This window comes from Diaporthe batatas (assembly GCF_019321695.1).
Source record: "Diaporthe batatas strain CRI 302-4 chromosome Unknown Contig00006, whole genome shotgun sequence".
In the NCBI taxonomy this organism is placed as follows: domain Eukaryota; kingdom Fungi; phylum Ascomycota; class Sordariomycetes; order Diaporthales; family Diaporthaceae; genus Diaporthe; species Diaporthe batatas.
In genome coordinates, this window is record NW_025408553.1 from 2,485,163 (window position 1) to 2,503,012 (window position 17,850).

The 17,850-nt window shown below is 56.1% G+C and overlaps 4 protein-coding genes across 4 annotated transcripts; 1 reads left to right on the forward strand and 3 right to left on the reverse strand.

Annotated features, from left to right (window-relative positions):
• Positions 1–783: 783 nt before the first annotated feature.
• On the reverse strand, positions 784–2,994 carry KVR01_006328 (uncharacterized protein; the record flags this gene model as incomplete). The annotated part of the gene is made up of 1 exon (XM_044792956.1): positions 784–2,994. The coding sequence occupies one exon, from the start codon at positions 2,992–2,994 to the stop codon at positions 784–786; it is 2,211 nt and encodes a 736-aa protein (XP_044645131.1).
• A 3,222-nt stretch (positions 2,995–6,216) lies between these two features.
• KVR01_006471 (uncharacterized protein) lies at positions 6,217–6,977 on the reverse strand (the record flags this gene model as incomplete). The annotated part of the gene is made up of 2 exons (XM_044794524.1): positions 6,217–6,508; positions 6,595–6,977. 2 exons carry the CDS (start codon positions 6,975–6,977, stop codon positions 6,217–6,219), a joined length of 675 nt encoding a protein of 224 aa, XP_044645274.1.
• Positions 6,978–11,203: 4,226 nt separating this feature from the next.
• KVR01_006373 (uncharacterized protein) lies at positions 11,204–13,748 on the forward strand. Its single transcript, XM_044792258.1, has 2 exons — positions 11,204–12,273; positions 12,341–13,748. Exons 1-2 carry the CDS (start codon positions 11,368–11,370, stop codon positions 13,490–13,492), a joined length of 2,058 nt encoding a protein of 685 aa, XP_044645176.1. The 5' UTR covers positions 11,204–11,367; the 3' UTR covers positions 13,493–13,748.
• KVR01_006128 (uncharacterized protein) lies at positions 13,717–15,720 on the reverse strand (the record flags this gene model as incomplete). The annotated part of the gene is made up of 2 exons (XM_044793681.1): positions 15,272–15,720; positions 13,717–15,208 (listed from the first exon to the last, which is right to left on the reverse strand). Exons 1-2 carry the CDS (start codon positions 15,487–15,489, stop codon positions 13,717–13,719), a joined length of 1,710 nt encoding a protein of 569 aa, XP_044644931.1. The 5' UTR covers positions 15,490–15,720.
• Between the last annotated feature and the right edge of the window lie 2,130 nt (positions 15,721–17,850).

Consider the following 17,850-nt stretch of genomic DNA (forward strand, 5'->3'; position numbering starts at 1 on the left):
AGCCACTGCTTTGTGTGCGTTAGTACATCTGTAGCTATGGGGGGTAGAAATTTAAACACCTTTAACTCGACGACTTTATCGAGCATGTTGATGTTGGTCGCTGAAAGATCCGGCGAGAGAGTTTTTGAGTTTTGATGCTGTGCTTCCTGGAGAGTTTGCGTGCAATTCTTGCAATGCCTAGAAGTGTTTGCGATTGATGCAGAAGGATTCAATTTCGAAGTTTCACAATCCAAGGAGCACTTGAGTCTACTTTTATAACAAACCGCTTCCTTTCAGTCTCGCAAAGATACACGGCAGCCTGAGGCGTATCCTGTGCCTCTATCTGTCGATTCACACGCCTTACAGTACTGTACGGTGCTGATCCCCATGGTTGACTGGTACAGCCACATTCTGTTCTTTCCGACTGTGTCTCAGTCAGTGCAGCAGACTTGACGATAAGCTAAAAGTCTATCATTTACACCGCGCTCAATGTATAACGCTTCTTCTAACCACTGAAGCTCGATCTCAGTAGCGGCTTTGACACTGTCAATTTCTGTTTGCTCAGATTATCTTTGAGTATTACAGACCTGGACTCATACTCCTGAAATTCAAAATGTCATCAAATGCAAAGGATATCTTCGCCCGGCAGCCCCCATTCCTGCTACCATTATCTGGGGCTGTCTCATAAGACGATTCGTTGTCTCGCATTGCGTGCTTAACATCAAATTAAGTTGTAATTGTCGATCCTGCTAATGCACTATGCACAAAGCATCAAGGTCTATATACAATGGGTAATGAACGGGATTACAAAGTGATTTGCAATGTCTTGGCTACACTGGGAACACCGCTGGCAGACAAAGCAAACAGGTAGTAAAACCCAGGGAGCAGCACCCCATAGTCATCCGGCAAGACAGCCGTGTACTCGGTGCCGACTGGCCTTGCGTTAACCAGGCTTCCGTCCGCGGCGACCTCTCCGGCCATCTGTGTCCCCGTGACAGTCACGTCGACGAGCGGCACGCGGCGCTGGTCGGTGTTGACGGAGTGGGTCACGGACCCGAGGCGGACGAGGACCAGCGACGAGTTGCCCGCGGCCTCCTCGTTCTGCACGACGACCTTGATCGTGGCGCCAGCGGTGGCATTGGTCGCGGACAGCGTGTCGATGGTCGGCCGGGTGGCCGCGGACCCGTCCTCGTTGAACAGGTACGGCGGGCTGAAGATCTGGCCGTCCGGGTGGTCCACGGTGCGGTCACACGCGGAGTCGTCGGCGGTCATGGACTTGACATAGCAGAGACCGCCGCCGCCGCTGAAGACGGTGGCGTCGGGCAGCAGGATGGAGATGGAGTGGTAGTTGCGGGGCACGGCCTCCGGCGCCATCTGGGCCCAGGTCTGCGTCGCTGGGTCGAAGAGCTCGGGGTACACGATGCCGTCTGTGTCCGTGAAGACGACGGACCGCTTCTGGCCCCCTGTCACGAGGATGGTGCCGTCGGGCAGCACGGCGGCGTTGGCGAATCCGCGAGGGTAGGCCGGGTCCGGCATCCTCTCGACCGTGGATGGCTCCCACGGCTCGCCGATGGTGGTGATGTGTGCGCGGTTGTTGGCGTCGCTGTCGGTGTAGTCAGGCGCGCCGACCGCCGAGAATATCTTCCCGGCGACGGCGTCGTACATGGCCCACACACCACACATGGCATCGTCATCGTCACGGACACCAGCATCGAGTACGGAGCCATTGCCTTCTGTGCCGTACCAGTGCTGCGCCTTGGAGGGGCCAGCTTGGAAGACAGTCCCGTTCTTCCAGCCAAGCAGCCATCCGTGGTTGTCGGTCCTCCAGATACCGCCCACGTCGTTGGTCAGCATGTCCTCGACGGCCGCGTCGGGCAGGTAGGTCCACTCGTTGCTGTCTGCGTCGTAGACCTCGCCGTTCTTGCCGCCCCTGGCGCCCGAGTATGACCCGCCGATGGTGAAGATGCGGCCGTCGGAGAGCGTGCAGGATGATTGATAGCCACGTGCAACGGTCATGTTGGGCCCGCGGATGAACTCGTTGGTCTCTGGGTTGTAGATGCTGACGGCCTCGGCATCTGAACCGCCCTGAATCACTATTCGGCCGTCCTCGAGCGACGAGATGGCAGGGCAGAACATGTCATGGCGGGTGTTGGCGACCTCACGCTTGGACACCTCGCCTGTGCCGAGGTTGAGGTCCCCGAACTGCGTCTTGCCTGTTGCTCCCGTGAAGTCGAACTCCCTGAAAGACGAGAAGAAGAGCATGCGCTCGGGGGCTGGGAATGCGGGCACGATGTAGGCGGCGACTGGAATGAGGGGAAGGCGGATCAGGTCGGACCACTTGCCCTGAATAGCAGGGTTGTAGACTGTCTTGCGCTTGATGGTGGTGTATCTCTTGTTGGTATGCCATATTAATGTGTTCTGATTCTGGTCATCGGGCCCCTTGATGTGGCAGACATTGTCAACCGTATCAAAGACAGCTTTGGCACAAGTCTCGATGGCCGAGCATTGCCTGGCGCAGTCGGTTGCATTGTCAACGTCTTCGATTTCCCGCAGGCTGTTACCACGGAGGTCGGTCCCCGGGCAGATGAAGTAGTCGATCCCCGACTCTGGTGCGAAAGCTGTTTGGTTGTAGGGGCATGTGGCAATGTCCGTCAACTCAGGCAATTCGTTGTTGATGTAGATGACATCGAGATTCTTGTCGTCCGTCCAGGTCAGGTCGTCATTGTTCGATTTGATGTGACATACTTTCCCGGCGGAGTCGTAGACTGCCTTCAAGCATCGGCCATTTCCTGCACACAATGAAGCACACTCCTCTAGCGTGTTGATCTTTTTTATTTGTTGCGATGATCGCCCGACGTAGTCCGTGCCGCGGCAGATGTTATAGTTGATACCGCTGGTGGCGCTGAAGTTGGTTTCAGTAGTCGGACACGCCTCGAGGGCCGCTATTCCCGCGGCAAGGGACAGCCGTAGTTGGCATGCTATGGCGAGTGCCACGGCACCTGTGAGATATGTCATGGTTGTTCAAAGCCTGGTTGTCTTCAGTGTTTGTGCACAATGTTGATTTCGAGTGAGCGATGGAGCGAATAGTCGGCCAGTGGGAATTGGTTACGCTGGAGACTTTGAAAGGAAAGTATTATTGCATCGACATGCGGATTGGTATAGATCTAAGGAGGGAAGGTGTACTAGCGGAGCTAGGAAAAGAGTGGCAAGACCAAAGTCAAGATCAGCAGCGAGTGTTGGCCGGACAGAGAGAAAAGGCTGTGGGATGACGATAAAAGAAGAGCCAGCGGACAATACGTCAAGGAGCTTGTCACTCTTATCCCTTCCATGTCTAGAGCCAAGAAAGAACACGGGCGCCGGGAGCGGGACGGGGGAAATTGTGGACTTGGCTTGAATCGACCCCCGGGGACCTCAGGAGATGGAATGAACCGGATCACCTGGGCAGTGTTCGGGATACGGTGGCCCTGCTGTCAGCCGGGCTCACACCTGCCGACCCGGCCGAGTGCGACGCATGATACGCATTTACAATGATTTCCTATTCTCGTCACTATTATCCACGAAAAACACAGAGTTTAGCACTGGACGATAGAGATACGCGAAGGCGCATTGACTATGCTAGTGGAGTGTTGACGATCATCATCATCGACAGTCGATGCCGTATAGTTATGCACCTCCATAAAAGATGTTCTTGCGGTTACGCTACAAAGGTTTTTCAACTTGTTCGCCGAGAATAGGGTTCATAAGCCAAGGATTGACCTAGTGCATTTTGCAGCCAGTGACTTATTTTAAGTATCACAGATCGCTTCAGGGATTCAGGTTTGGGTCCTTCATACACACGTTGTGATAAGGCTGAGTCATTATGTACCGAGATTGCCAGGGATTAGAGCCTCTCTGGAGATTTGAGGCTCGGGGAATTGTGGGCACAGCCCACTCCAACCAACTCTTGACGACGAAGACCAGTGCCATAGCGCGAACAACATCCTTTTGAGCGACTCAAGCGGGAGCCTTGGCACACTGAAGCGAATGACATTCGAGCACCAACGCTAGACAGAACAAAGCATTGGTCTCATAGTGCACCTCACTTCGGCAGGACCCGGAGCGCGTGTTGTTGACCGCAGCGCCGCTTGTGCCCGCTAGCTACCAGTACTCGCACAAGAAGTCGCCCATTGAAAATAGACTATATTGGGGTCGGACATCAAGTCTGCTTGGCGCTACTCCCATATGTTCCTTGACGATTGCACCACCCCGAGCACGCGGAAGATGATATGGCCGAACATGCCCAACCGGTGAGAGACAAAATCGCCCGAAACAGGAATTATCTAAAGCGCCCAGCAGCTGAGGGTGTTTCCTTGCTACGGTCGATGGGGGAAGCAGATCGAGAGACGTGGGTGAACCAGCCATGGATATTCCATTTCCTTCCGAAAAGGTCTGAAAAAAGCATAGCAAATACTGAAATAATACAAAGCTGAAGATTTGCCAAGTTTTATTTCATGCAACAAGAGGTATCATCGAAATATAAGTGTATGAAATGTTGTTCCTCTCTGCTTGCTCTTCCTAACAACTAAGTTAGAAAGACATCAGGGCAGCTTTATTTCGACCATCATATCCATCCGTGAAGCAGGACTTGTGCAATAATATTTGGGTGTAATGAGAAGGAATGGTATGTATTCCGGCGTCAGATGTGGGAACAACAGTGATCCAGGTCCCACAGGAACTTGATCATCAACCACCAGGATGGTCTGGCATTATCGACAGCAACGACAGCGGCAACGAGTGGTGCACCCATACAAACTCTTTGTGTTCGAGATCTCTCTGAAGTCACTGGCTTTTCAACTGGGTCTAAGATCCTGACAGATAGCCTTGGAATGCGGCCACTGAGAGCAACCATGAGAAATCTTGTAGGTTGACTTTGCCTCGTCAGCTCAGCCACAATGTCTCCTTCAATATCGATGCCGGAAGACGTCTAAATAACGGAGACAAGATACAATGATGCAGTTTGATGTAATGGGAGTTTGAAAAAAAGAATAGTACATTTCACACACAAATCACACTTCCACAAGCGGAGAACAGATGCTCCTCTGTCACCGCTGTACACAGACGAGTCCCAGAGGCACACTGCCTGTTCATTAATGGTACACAGAGGGGCAAAAAACAAAAAGACCCCAGGAGTTGAACTCGGAACCTGCGCCAGTCCGTTCCAGCCGACCCCTCTGCACAACCTTACAGCGGGCCTCCGACTAGCGGTACGCGGTCTATGGAACCTTGAAATGTTCAACTACACCAGGCGGCGTTAGGAAAGTTACTGTGGCTCAGTCCTATGTGGAAAGTCATCGCATGTTGTGGCTCGTTTGCAAGTTTGCCGTTGTCCAAGTAGTTACTTTACAGCCGAAGCTCCCAGTCCAACCCCCCCCCTGCCACTCTCCCCAAGCCCACCTGGGCACCTGGGCAAGTAGCAGCAGGCAGTGGTCGAGGGCTGTCAGTGAGGCTATGCAACTCGTCTGATCCCCTCCAATTTGCCAGAAGATACAGGTTTCTGATGATGTCATGTTCCCTTGAAGAACCATCGTGACAACCCTTTACAACGCCCTGACCTCCAATGACTCCCGTCGACTTGCTGCTGCCCACGCACTCGTACCCGTGGACGCACTTTAATACGAGGTTTTTAGCTCAAACTGAGAGATTAGGATGCAATCCCCGTAGGCGCCTGAGACACATTTCAGGAATCTGAAGTTCATCAATCGACCCCATGATGATCGACTCGACAGTCCGAGTCGCCTAACCTTGATTCGTAATGCCACCTCGAGGCTCCTGCTGCATCCACTGCTGCAGATCTGCTCTACCTAGGTATTCTACCCTACCGAGTTTCAATGACTGCAATACGTCCCTAGGAAGTCAAGTTCTCATTCTGTGTCAGAAGCATCGACGAACCCAAACCCAACCCTCCCCCCCCAAAACCCCCTGCCCCGCGCTTTAGCCACCTCTAGCAACGTCCAAACATCGCCTTCAATTTAAATACCTAGGTAGGTTAGTTTCTCAGGTTTAGTCTGCCAAACGAAGCCATTTCTCATTTACGTGTGTATTTCACCTTTCGTCCACCCCTAATGATGCTGCCATCACATCCCTGCGCCCCCCGAACTTGCTGCCTCTTTGGCGGACGTTGGAAGGACCCAGGCAACAGTTAAATCGGGAACACAGGATCTAGTCCTTTACCTGCCCGGAGGTGACTCGAGAGGAATCTCATTCTTTCCACGCATCTGGTTTCGCCCTGGCGTCTCCGCCCGGCATGTCCCAGCCTGGCTGGAAGACCTTCATCTGGGGGTCCATTCCACCCAGACCTGGCATCGCGCAGGCGTGTTGTTGTGTTCCCTTCAGAGTGTCTAAGCCGGTCTCACCCGCGGTGTTGTTGATCGCCTCCTCTTTCATGTTCGATATCTTGGCCCTCTTCATCGGCCTCTTGGAATCTTCATCCTCTTCGACCTTGCCCTTCACGGCGTCAACGGTGGCAGGCCCACGAGACGAGACGAGGTGGCTGCTCTAGTGCTGTTCATCGCTGGTGTGTCGAGGTTGTTGCCTCGCTTCTTCGTAGGAGGGGGAGCCGCGGGCAAGGGCACACACTTGGGCGTGAGCGTTGGCACCTGGGAGCCGTCTGCGGAGGAGGCGGTCGCCACGCCCTCCGCAGCCAGCCGCCGGGCTTTCCGCCTCTCCCGTCTCATCGACTTCTTGCTCATCGGCGTGGATCCCGCTGGGGGTGCCCTAAATCTGTCGCTCGTCGTTGGGGGATCGTCAGCAGTAGAGTGTTCTGAAACCAGCATCTCAATCTCAAGCACCATGTCCGACTTGATCGTCTCGCTCCAGAGCTCCCCATCGGCGTTGGAGTAGCCGAGGCGGTTGCGCCTCGCTTGGTAGGCAATTTCGTCGGCGGCCTGCAGCCGTGGGACCTCGTTGCGAGGGCACCAGTGAAGCTCGACCGTGACCCTGATCCCATGGCCGTGAAGCATCTGTGTGGTTTCGCTTTTAATCCCCATACCTATAAAATGTACGTGGCGCCTCCATACAGTGGCAAACGCTCAGTGAAGCATCTGTATCTCATCTTTGATCCTGTCGATCAGTCTTGTTGGTACCACCGCCACGGCCGTGTGATTTCGGTCCGCGATTTGGCGCAGGATCTCGCGGCTGTCAGTTGTGCTCTTGACCGCTGTCATGCTCCTTCAGCACCAGAAGATCACGCGCAATCGTCCTGTTTGCTGCGTGAAGGCTCTCCAGCGTGCCGACGCCCTCCATCACGTTGTTGCCGATAGCGCTCGTTCATGACCAAGCTTGCTTGAGAAAGTCGCCGTTCGGATGAGTGCCCGTTTGGTCTGAAGTCCACCCATTGGGAAGCCACTGCCTTCTGTTCACCACAGCTACGCCGCCTCGCGCACTTCTGTGACAGTGGCTAGCGTCGCTGAAAGGGCAGAATTGGACATCGTTGGTGCTCGAGATGTCGAACGCAGCGTTTGTTGCTGCCTGGATTGCTGTGGCGGCTCCTGGGTGGAAGATCACCATCGCGACCTCGAGCCCGTCGACGAGGACCGGGACTTCCTCCGCATGCATCTTGTCTAACTCGAGCGGTCGCGTTGATGTTTGAGTTCGACTGAATTGCCGTGGACACGGGGCCGACGCATCGGTTGGTGAGGTGGTCGACGTTTGAGGGTGGTAGATGTTGGACTTGGTTTCGATGTTTGTGCGATGTTCCCAGGACGCGGGGTGGTGTGCAGACTGCTTGTTTTCAGATGCAGGACAGTACCACTTTTCCGGATTCACCTTGACGTGTTCACCTTTTCGTTTGTTCACCACCTGTGGCCTGATAAAATCTGAAGGTGTGGCGTTTGCATGCTGCGAGCCCGCGCGATGCTTTCGATGAGACCCCTGCCGTCCACCCCAACAACCTAGCCAGCAAGCATGTGGTTCCCTGAAGGAGGCCCTGAGTTTCCACTAGAATGTTTGAAGCTTGAGGTGGCCTTGTTCTCGAATCGACGGCATGCCCGATCATCGCGACCGCTCACATCATCACACAGCTGGCGGTCCCTTCGGTAGTTTTGTTTCGAGCTTCTTGACATGAAAGAGGCAGGTAGCTCTCTGCTTGCGGCCGTGTGATGCCTTCTGAGAATTCCTGTTCATGCTGTGCAAAGTTGGATGAAGAAAGCGTCAGCGATTAGGTTTGAATCAAAAGGAAACTCAGTGTTAGATGTTAGTTGACCCTATGTCGAAGTCCACGCTGCCGAATGCCATGGATATGTGTGTAAAAATAATAGTATTTCAAAGAAATGGCAAATTCAAGCGTGTGTTCTCTTCAAATCGCGGGGGCGTAGATGATTGGCGAGCGCCAGTCAGTCTTGAGCATGGTCAAGTTGGCGATGCTCTCGAGGCCAAACGGGGACCAGCGGGGGCACTGGGCCCGACGCAAGGCCCTGTACAGAGAAGGCCAGAAAGGAAGAGAAACAAAAAACGAAGCACCACGCCAGGGAGACGACACTATAGTGGCTCGAACCTGAAGCTCCTGCAACCTGTATCTAAGACGCTAGTACGGTGGAATTTGTCCGTGCTTCACGTTTCGTAGAAATGCAGCCGTGTTTACTTACACTACATGGGCTTTTGGCTTTTGGTTTGCTTGCCTTTGGTTTTTCGAAACCTACAAGGGGGGAACACGGTGTTCAGGGCCTTGGGTTCGAGCCCGCCCTTGGGTAAAGGTGCCGATGCAGTGAATGGTGCCCAACAGCAGGAAGTCCCCTCCCCTCCTCCTCCCCTGCCTCCCCTGCCTAGCCCACCCAGCACCGTCGACAAACCCAAAATGGGGACCAGCGGGTCTGTGGCCGACGCAATACACAGCAGAGAGAATGGCAAAAGAAAGGAAAAAGAAGACAAAAAAAAAGAAGAAGCACGCTGCCAGGGAGACGACACTACAGTGGCTCGAACCTGAAGTGTCCGCAACTCTGTTCCTTACGCTAGTTCGGTGGCATTTTGTCCGAGCTCGACGCCTCGCAGAGTGCGGCCGTGTTTACTTACACCACTTGTGCTTGAAATTCCCCTTTCTTTTCATTCCTATAAGGAGGCATGGGTTCGAGGCATGGTCTTCGAGGCCTTGGGTTCGATCCCAGTCTCTGGCAGCAAAGGTGCCGCTGTAGTGAAGGATGCCCAGCAGTAACTGGAAGCCCCCCAGGCGCCCCCCTGCCTCTTCCACCCACCTAGCTCTGCCGACCACCCCTCTGCCTGTATTTCTCCTTGCCATCGTACCCAGGTACTGTTTGGCTCTCTCGCTCCCCATCGTGTCGACCTGTTGCCTGCCAGCCCTCCGTTTGCATATCTCCCACCCTCTCTTTTCCTACCCTCTCTTTTCCTACCCTCTCTTTTCCTACCCTCTCTTTTCCTACCCTCCCACTTCCCACCCCCCCAACCTCCCACCCCCCAACCTCTCACCTTCCACCCTCTCACCTTCCACCCTCTCACCTTCCACCCTCTCACCTCCCCCACCAAACCCAATCCATCGTTCCAGCAGTACCAATGCGATAATGAGATGGCGGGTGAAAAGGTTGACGACTGCCAAATCATGGCGAATGGTTGCGCCGTGGCCAGGGCGATCACCAATCACAATCGCAGTGAAGCGGTGAAGGCTGCGTGGGCAGCGGCATCGCATGGTCCGTACAATCCTCTTTCCTCCTGCGGGAATTCCCTAACGCAGCAACAGTGTCTACCCCCAACAACATCCAAATCTGCACCTTCAGCGACGGAAGTCATAGTCGAGACAAACACCACGGTGGTGTTGGAATGACGTACAGACGGCGATGGCTGCCACCGGGGTGGACAACTGACACCGATGACCCCGCCAAAGGCTGCGGGGACATGGTCGAGCTGGCCTGGTCGTATGGGTTCACGAGTGGCTCCCAGGTGATGGAGGCTGTCGGCGTCCTGGAATCCCTCTGCGCCGTCGACAAAGAGATCAACCAGCATCTCGCCATACTAAAGAAACACGACAGTACCGTCCAAGTGAGGATCACAACCGATTGCCAAACAATTCTGGAACAGATTACAAGAAAAACGAAAATGTCAAAGAATAAGGCGATGTCCATGCCGCCAGAGCTCATCAAACGAATGAAAGAGATGATTGTAACACTACAAGGCCACGGGATCAAGGTGGTCGTAGAGGTGCACTGGTGCCCACGCAACGTAGTGCCGCAGATGGAGAAAGCCGACGAGCTGGCAGGCAGGGCAATGAGAAGCGGCCTGGGATACTGCGCAGAGAACTCGTGGTCCGAGCCCAAGGAGTCTGCGATCATGCAGGAGCTGACGCCGGCTCTCTTGGGGGCTGTTGTCTTCGCTCGAAGCGCCACAGTCCCCACCGACGAAGTCGCAAGGGCGCCGAGGGAGGGGAGGCGGAGGAAGAGGAACCGCGAGCGAAATGCAAATGCAGACGACGACGAGACGGAAGACCGCAGACCCACCAAGAAAGCGAAGACGTCGCATCAACCGCAGGCGATGCCGGTCTCGTGGGGCCTGGATCCGGAGACCAAGGTGTACGTCTGGGATCCCAACCGAGAGGAAATGGAGGAGAAACCGGTTGTAAGCTGTCCCTTTGTCCGGACGGTAGAGGTATCTACGATGGAGACAGGCGAGAAGAATGTCTTTGTCAACGATGGAGTGAGTGGCTTCTCCATGGCTTGGCCAACGGAACTGGTAAACACAAGACGGGCGTTGACTTTCTGATTCGCCGTGTCGAAAGAGGGTGTACATATGGGTCATGTGCGATGGGACATCATCTCACTGGTGATGATGGCACTGGGAGGGCCGCGTAGCTGTCACAGCGAGCTTGCGCACGCGATATAGGAGAGAGGAAGGATGTCCACTGTCTATTTGAAGAGAGAAGGTGCCAGAAAAGAAACCAGAGGGTTTCTGTGGCCGTATTTGTCCAACGATGTATAGAAAAATCAATGCTAATGCCGATGATGAACAAGAGGCATTCGATGAATTGGGATGTTGTGATGGCATGAAGTTGAAAAGCGGCACTGCGCCACATAACGCCCCGCTGTGGCGCTGCCCCACATGCTTATCGGAGATAAAGCTCCGCGTAGGGGGGCCAGGATCACAATGCCGTCACTGCGACGCTGAACCCTGCAAAGCAAGGCGGACCGAGGCTAGACGTCATCAGCCTGGCTGGCAGGCTGGTCAGGCAGGCACATGCAGTCAGTCAGTCAGTCACTTGCATGTTCGCGGGCCAACCAAGGCATAAAAGAAAACCTTAAATCTCACTCACATGAACCTCAACCCGAACGCACGCACAGACAAGACCCCCCACGCAAAGAAACAGCACCAGAAACAAGAAAGAGAAAACCATGGATCTTGGCCGATAGCACGATGCCCTCAACAACGTCTCTCCTTCTCATCCTCCTCGTCTGCCTGGTCCTCGCCAGCCCGGCCGCAGCGTTTGGCGCCGGCGAGGTGCCCCCGGGCAGCGAGTTCAAGGGCTATGTCTGGCGGCACGGCGACCTGGCCGAGGTGCTCAAGTTCCTGCCGACGAGCTTCGTCACGGGCTACAGGTTCACCAAGCTGCAGCGCAAGCAGATATACTTTGGCAACTGGCTGCGCGACTTCTCCCAGGTCATCGACACCACCTGCCTCGAGAACGTGCCCGAGCCCATCCTTCGCGCCATCGTCAGTGTGATGGCCTTTATGGAGTTTGGCTTCGCCACAGACGAGTTCGACGTCACCCGCGAGCGCCTCGGCTGCTACACCCATGTCGAGCACATCGACAACCCCTGTGGCTACGCCGAGGACGCCAAGAAGATCGACGCGCGCCTGCGCGGGCCCGTCGACCCCCGCGAGCTGGAGATCGACCCCGAGACGGGCATGAAGAACTACATCGCCAACTCGGGCAACGGGTACGCCACGTCGGCTGACTACCTCCGTGAGCAGCTTCTCGAGTGCATCGAGCTCGGGCGGAAGGGGCGCGCTCCGCATGAGACGGATGCGAGGAAGGACTCGTTCCGCCGGCTCGGCGCTGCGTTGCACACGCTGGAGGACTTCGCTGCGCATAGCAACTTTGTCGAGCTGTGCCTGCATGAGCTTGGCGAGAAGGACATCTTCGCCTTTGTCGGGGACGAGTGCCGGGTCACAGTGCCCGATGGCGCCAGGGCAGGAAAGGTGGTTGCGCCTCTCACCACGGGCACTTTCGGCATGCTGGACATTTTCCACTCATTGCTTGGAGAGGCCGATGACAAGGCAGTTCTGCAGTCCAAGGGCTCCCTAGGAGAGCTGGCAAGCGTGAGTAGACCCCAGCCAGTTTGCCCCACCAGACAATTTGTACACATTGCTTACGATGACGACGTAGAAACTCAACCGAGGAGGTCTGGCATTCGACCAGCTGTTCCAGCTTATTAAGACTGGCATTGGAAGACTGAGCAAGATCCGCCCAGAGATCGACCCACTATTACGGCAGCTGCAGACCGTGCAGGAGATCTTCAAGAGGTATGCACCAAATGACAAGTCGCCATCATTAGTGAGCGACCTGCCCGACGCCAACCTCCTATGGAAGACGATCGAGCCAGTCATCTATCTCCACGACGCCATCTCCAAGTACCTACAGGCCGGCCAGGAAGACGAGGAGGAGTCAACACAGGACTACTCTCACGGCCAGCTGGGCGAGTACACCAACCAGCTAGTCTTCCGCTACCTCTCGGTGATGATAGAATCCTCGGTCATGGAACTGCGCAATGCAGTGAGGGCTGCAAGGGACCGAGTAGACGAGGAGGCCGCCAAGTGCGAGTCCGCAAAGGTCTTCAACGACGGCAGCGCCGCCTCGGACCCGAGCCACTCGGACCTGTCCAAGGACCACTTCGGCAACATCCTGAACCAGCCGGCCGGCCTCGTGGCGACGGTCACGACGAACTGGGCCACGCAGCAGGTCGTGAAGTGCTGGGACGACCCGGACATCGACGCCGAGCTCGTCATCGACAAGATCCTGTCCATCCTGCACCACCCGTCCTTCCCCGACAGCAAGACCCCGATCCAGCAGTACATGTTCGACACGATCAAGGCCTGGTGGGAGACGACGCCGGCGGGGGAGCAGGCCCGCATCCGGGGGAAGCTCACAAAGGAGAGCGTGCGCGAGCGCCAGCACGAGGACCACACGCTGACCCTGGTCGACTTTGAGGGCAAGCACAAGGGCCCCGCCGACTTCCCCGGCGCATGGCCCGAGGTGAGGCAGCCGCCCCGCAAGGCGTCGCTCATCCAGGCGGGCGTCAACGACGCCATCGCCGACTTCAACTGGGCGCTGGCCGTCACCCAGAAGGCGCGCACTGACCCCCGGGGCGCGGGGCGGGACGTCTGGAACGCGTCGGGTTATTTCGTTCATAATGTCGTTCTTCTTTGGCTGGCTGTCATCTATCGGATCCTGGGTGTGTTTATGTGGGTGTTTGGCAAGCTCATGTGGCCCTTTGGGTGGGGCCGGGAATCGAACTCGGAATCAGGATCGGACTCGTAGAAAGACTACACAACTTCCATCGTTTATACAGAGGTAGAGACTCGGAGATGGGCGTACGGGTATGGTCTGCATTGGACAAGGCACGGCGCGGTGCTTGGATTCAGAAGGTCTGATTACACATTAGATCTATTTACAGGAACTGCTTTTGATAGCCACCACATAAATCATATACCCCCACCTAAACCCCCTCGTCACCACCACCTCCACCCTGCCACGCCCTCGCCTCAAAACAGAGAGACACCCCGCCGCTCCCCAGTCGTCATCAACAACGAAACGCTCCTCCGCTTCCGCGCGGCCGCATAGCAGTTGTCATAGATAGGGATGCACCGCGCCGCCCCGCCCGCGGCGCACGCCGTGCCCACGAGGCACGCCTCGCCCGCGGCGCACTGCGCGTCGGACGTGCACGTCGCGGTGCTGGTGCCGCACCGCCCGCAGGAGCTGCAGACCGCCGTGCCGTTGACGTCCTTGTGGCACGCGCTCCAGCGCGTCGCCGAGTCCGGGTTGCACCCGTTGAAGGCGTCGGCGGACTGCGGGACCGCGACGTCGTAGGGCTTTAGGTCGACGCCGCAGACGTGGCCTGGGGTGGTTGGGGTCTGGGTTGGGAGGGTGGTTGGGAGGGTGGAGAGGGTGCTGGACGAGAGGGAGGAGATTGTGCTGGAGGAGAGGGGGGAGATCGTGCTGGAGGATAGGGTGCTTGAGGGGGGGGCTGTGGAGGTGGAGAGGACGGCCGATGATAGGCTGGACTGGGTGGATGACAGGCTTGGGGCACTCGAGGCGGAGCTGGACACGACGGATGAAGACAGGGAGGATGAAAGGCCGGACTGTGTGGACGACAGGCTGGGAACACTCGAGGACAGGCTTGGAACACTCGAGGACAGGCTAGGAACGCTGGACGACAGGCTGGAAACGACGGAGGAGGCCAACGAGCTCACGCTGCTGGCTGACGACAGCGCCGACGAGGTGATGCTGGCGGCCGAGAGAGATGACGAGGACACGCCGCTGCTGGACACCTGAGACGAGCTGACCACAGCCGAGCTCGCAGCCCCGGATGACGAGATCAGAGCAGTGCCCGAGCTGGAAACGGCAACGGACGGGGCGGCAGAGGAGCTGATGGCCGAGGAGATGCTGGACATGATGGACGACATGACGGAGCTGATGCTGGACAGCTCCGCGCTGTTGGTGAGGGTGGTGACGGGCACGAACGACGAGCTCACGCTGTGGACCGACGTGATGACGGACGACGAGGCCGGGGCCGTGGGCTGTGTGGTGCCCGGCGTGGTGGCGGCGGCAGGCGGCGTGCTCGTCGAGGAGCTGGTCGGGGTGGTGGTAGTGGCGACCACGAGCCCCCTGCTGGTCGACGTCACGGTGGCCCCCCTCACGGTCACGATGGTGGGCAGCGTGGCCCTGGCCGAGGACACGGTCACCGTCGTCTTGCCCTGGACGGTGGCCGTCACCGTGGGCGCCGTCCACGACGACGAGAAGCACGAGCACGCGGCCGACACGGCCGGGACGGCGAGGCCGACCCGGGCCGCCTGGGCGAAGACCGCGAAGTCGACGAGGGCCCGGTCCTCGAGGGTGGCGCGCCCGTCCAGCAGCTCGCGCCTGACGTGTTCGCTGCGGTAGTGGAGGACCTCGCGCTTCCCCGGGACGAAGACGGTGGTTGTCTGGGCCTTGTCTGTGACGTAGACTGTGGAATATGCGGTTGCTGCGACGGTGCTGTGATAAAAGGTTGTCAGTTTGTGGTTCGGGTATCATCAGCCGAGCAAGCTGGGTACTTACACGGTAGGCGCGACTGTGATGGTGGCAGTTGGGGTCTTGGGCGAGATGTTGACCGCAGCCTTGCAGAATGGGGCGCCGTAGGCCGGCAGGGCCAGCATGAGCCGGTAGAGGAGATCATTTGCGCAGGTCACTGCCCGGGTGTCCACTCCGGCGGCGGCTGAGTTGCCCAGCCCTGCGAGGACGGAGGCAACGAGTGCCAGGGTCGCCTTGGTATGCATTGTTGCTGGAAGAAGGGTTTTTTTTTTCTTCCTTTTTTTTCTTTCTTTCTCTTTTTCTTCTTATGTTTAGAAGCTTGTCTGGTGGTAGCGAGGGACCGGGTGCTCAAAGCGAGTGGAGCACGAAACGAAAGACGCAGAGCAAACAACGAATGGAATTGCTGGCCGTGGCAGCGCGTGGTGCATGTGGTTGAGTGCCCAGAAAAGCACGACGATAGTAATGATCGACAGCGGCCATGTTCTTTATACCCACCCATCCTGTCGGGATGGTCCGCATCTTCTCCGCTCAAGCACGACCGTCAATGATCACATTACGGAAATGTGGGCGTAGCTGAAGCGCAGCTAGTTGGCAGAGAGCAGCCCTGGAGCGCATGAAGCTGAATTCAGGACCAGGCTATGATGACCCGAGTGTGTGGATGAGACTGGCCGACTATCGTGTTCCTGCATTAGCCCCAACAAGGTTAACAAGCCACCCCTATACAATCAAGGCCCGTGGGCACAGCTTCCTCGACAAAAATAGGATGCCCCTCTCGTATCTAATCTTTAGCCGCGTCCGAGCTGAAGGTCATTTTCCCCCATGGGGACGGGCTAGCTGGCGCCTCGGTCCTCGTGGGCCTGGATGCTCGGATGACATGGCAACGCGCTAGAACAGAGCTTGAAACGCCACTAGGTCGGTCATCGCTGAGTGGCTACGGAGTATTGCTGCTGTCCAGCCGCGGCTAGCCCTCTGCCAAGACCATTGTTATATGAATTGCTGAAAAGCTCTGCAGCGGAACTGGGCTGGTTTACTGGGCTGTGTCGGTATCCGATGCTTATTCGATGAGTTCCGACGACGGCCGTGCACAACTAGCTACCAGCCCAGTAGTTAAGACTCGGAATTTCCACAATGTGTAATCAACTAGATCCAGGGGCTGAATGGCCATTGGCAATTGCACATTCAAACACGGTCCTGTATTGACACCTCGCACCATTGTTACTGCGTCCAGGTGCTATACCGGTTGATCGTTGTTCCATTTTTGATCCATGTACATGCGCAGGCCTATGTGTTCCCTCCGTACAATAGGAAGTGCTCAAAGATCTGTAATCGAGGGTCGATGGATATAGAACTATCATTAGAAGGTACCCAGGTAAGAGGCTTTGGTTGCCTGTCTGCTGGAATTGCTAGGGGCGCCTTCCATTTGTACTGTTTTCCGGTACGTGGTTATAGCAGGGTGAGACACATCCCTGCGCAAATTTTGAGAATTTTTGTGGCGGCTGGGCCTCACACAGTTCCTCTGGTTGACAGGCCACCTTAACATCTTGTCTGACAACCGCATGGTTCGATGGATACAACACAAAGCAAGCAAGATTGCATGCCATGATTAAGTGGTTATGGTCCTCGCGTTCTTTGAATATAGTGCCATGATTATACACCCGGTCCTTCGATATTTCAGTCGAACACCTCTCCCATTCTCCAGTAAGCCGCGACTCGTCGCTCAGGACCGTCTCGTAATGGCATCATCCCCGGTATAGGATCCAAATCATCCGGGGTGGGTCGCCCCCTTTCCCGGCTTCATCATTGTCGTAAATCCATGCCAATACTTGCCCTTAGGATCCTCAAGCCGACTTAGACTCGGGACGGCCTCTCCGGTCTTCCTCACCATCGCCGTGTTCACAAAAACTGAGACGGTCTCGATCCTGAAGTTATGCCTCATCCCAAGGTCTCCGAAGTGGAATTTCCATTCAGTTCGGAGCAATAGATGGTAATGATAAAACGGAAAACGAATGTGCCAACAACTTGGCTGGCGCTATTATGACGGGATGGGACCTCAAAGTGCGAGGCGGTGGGGAACAGTGCATCCCACTGACAAATGAATCTAGAACGCTGCCAACAAAGTCTGTCACAAACAAGGCCGACCTAAACAACCACAAAGATAGCCCGATTAGTTCGAGTTATAGCCTCTAAGGTATGCGTTCTCCAGGCAGAACATAGAGTTAATGGAGGAGTCTCTTATACGTGGGGACTTTGTTCCCTGTCCACTGCTTATGTATGATGCTGGAGTTGAGGACCTGCACAAAGTCACCCTGCCGGAGGCCTTATCGAAACAGATGAACCGAAAAAGGACCCGCTATCTCAGGCGTAGTATTAGCCATCTCGCCAAGACAACCACCGCCCACGGGGTCTCAACTGTTCTGGCTGCATGTGGCCGTGCGCTAATGAAGCCTCCTTGCGCAGAAGATCAAGTTGAATTGGTGTTCATTGAGGGGGGCCGTCCCGTTTGCTTGATGTCTCCCCGCAACAGGTGGCAGTACCTAGGTACCTAGGTACTGTAGCAATCCATCGGGTCCGTGCACTGAACTTACACACCTTATCTTATCAGGACA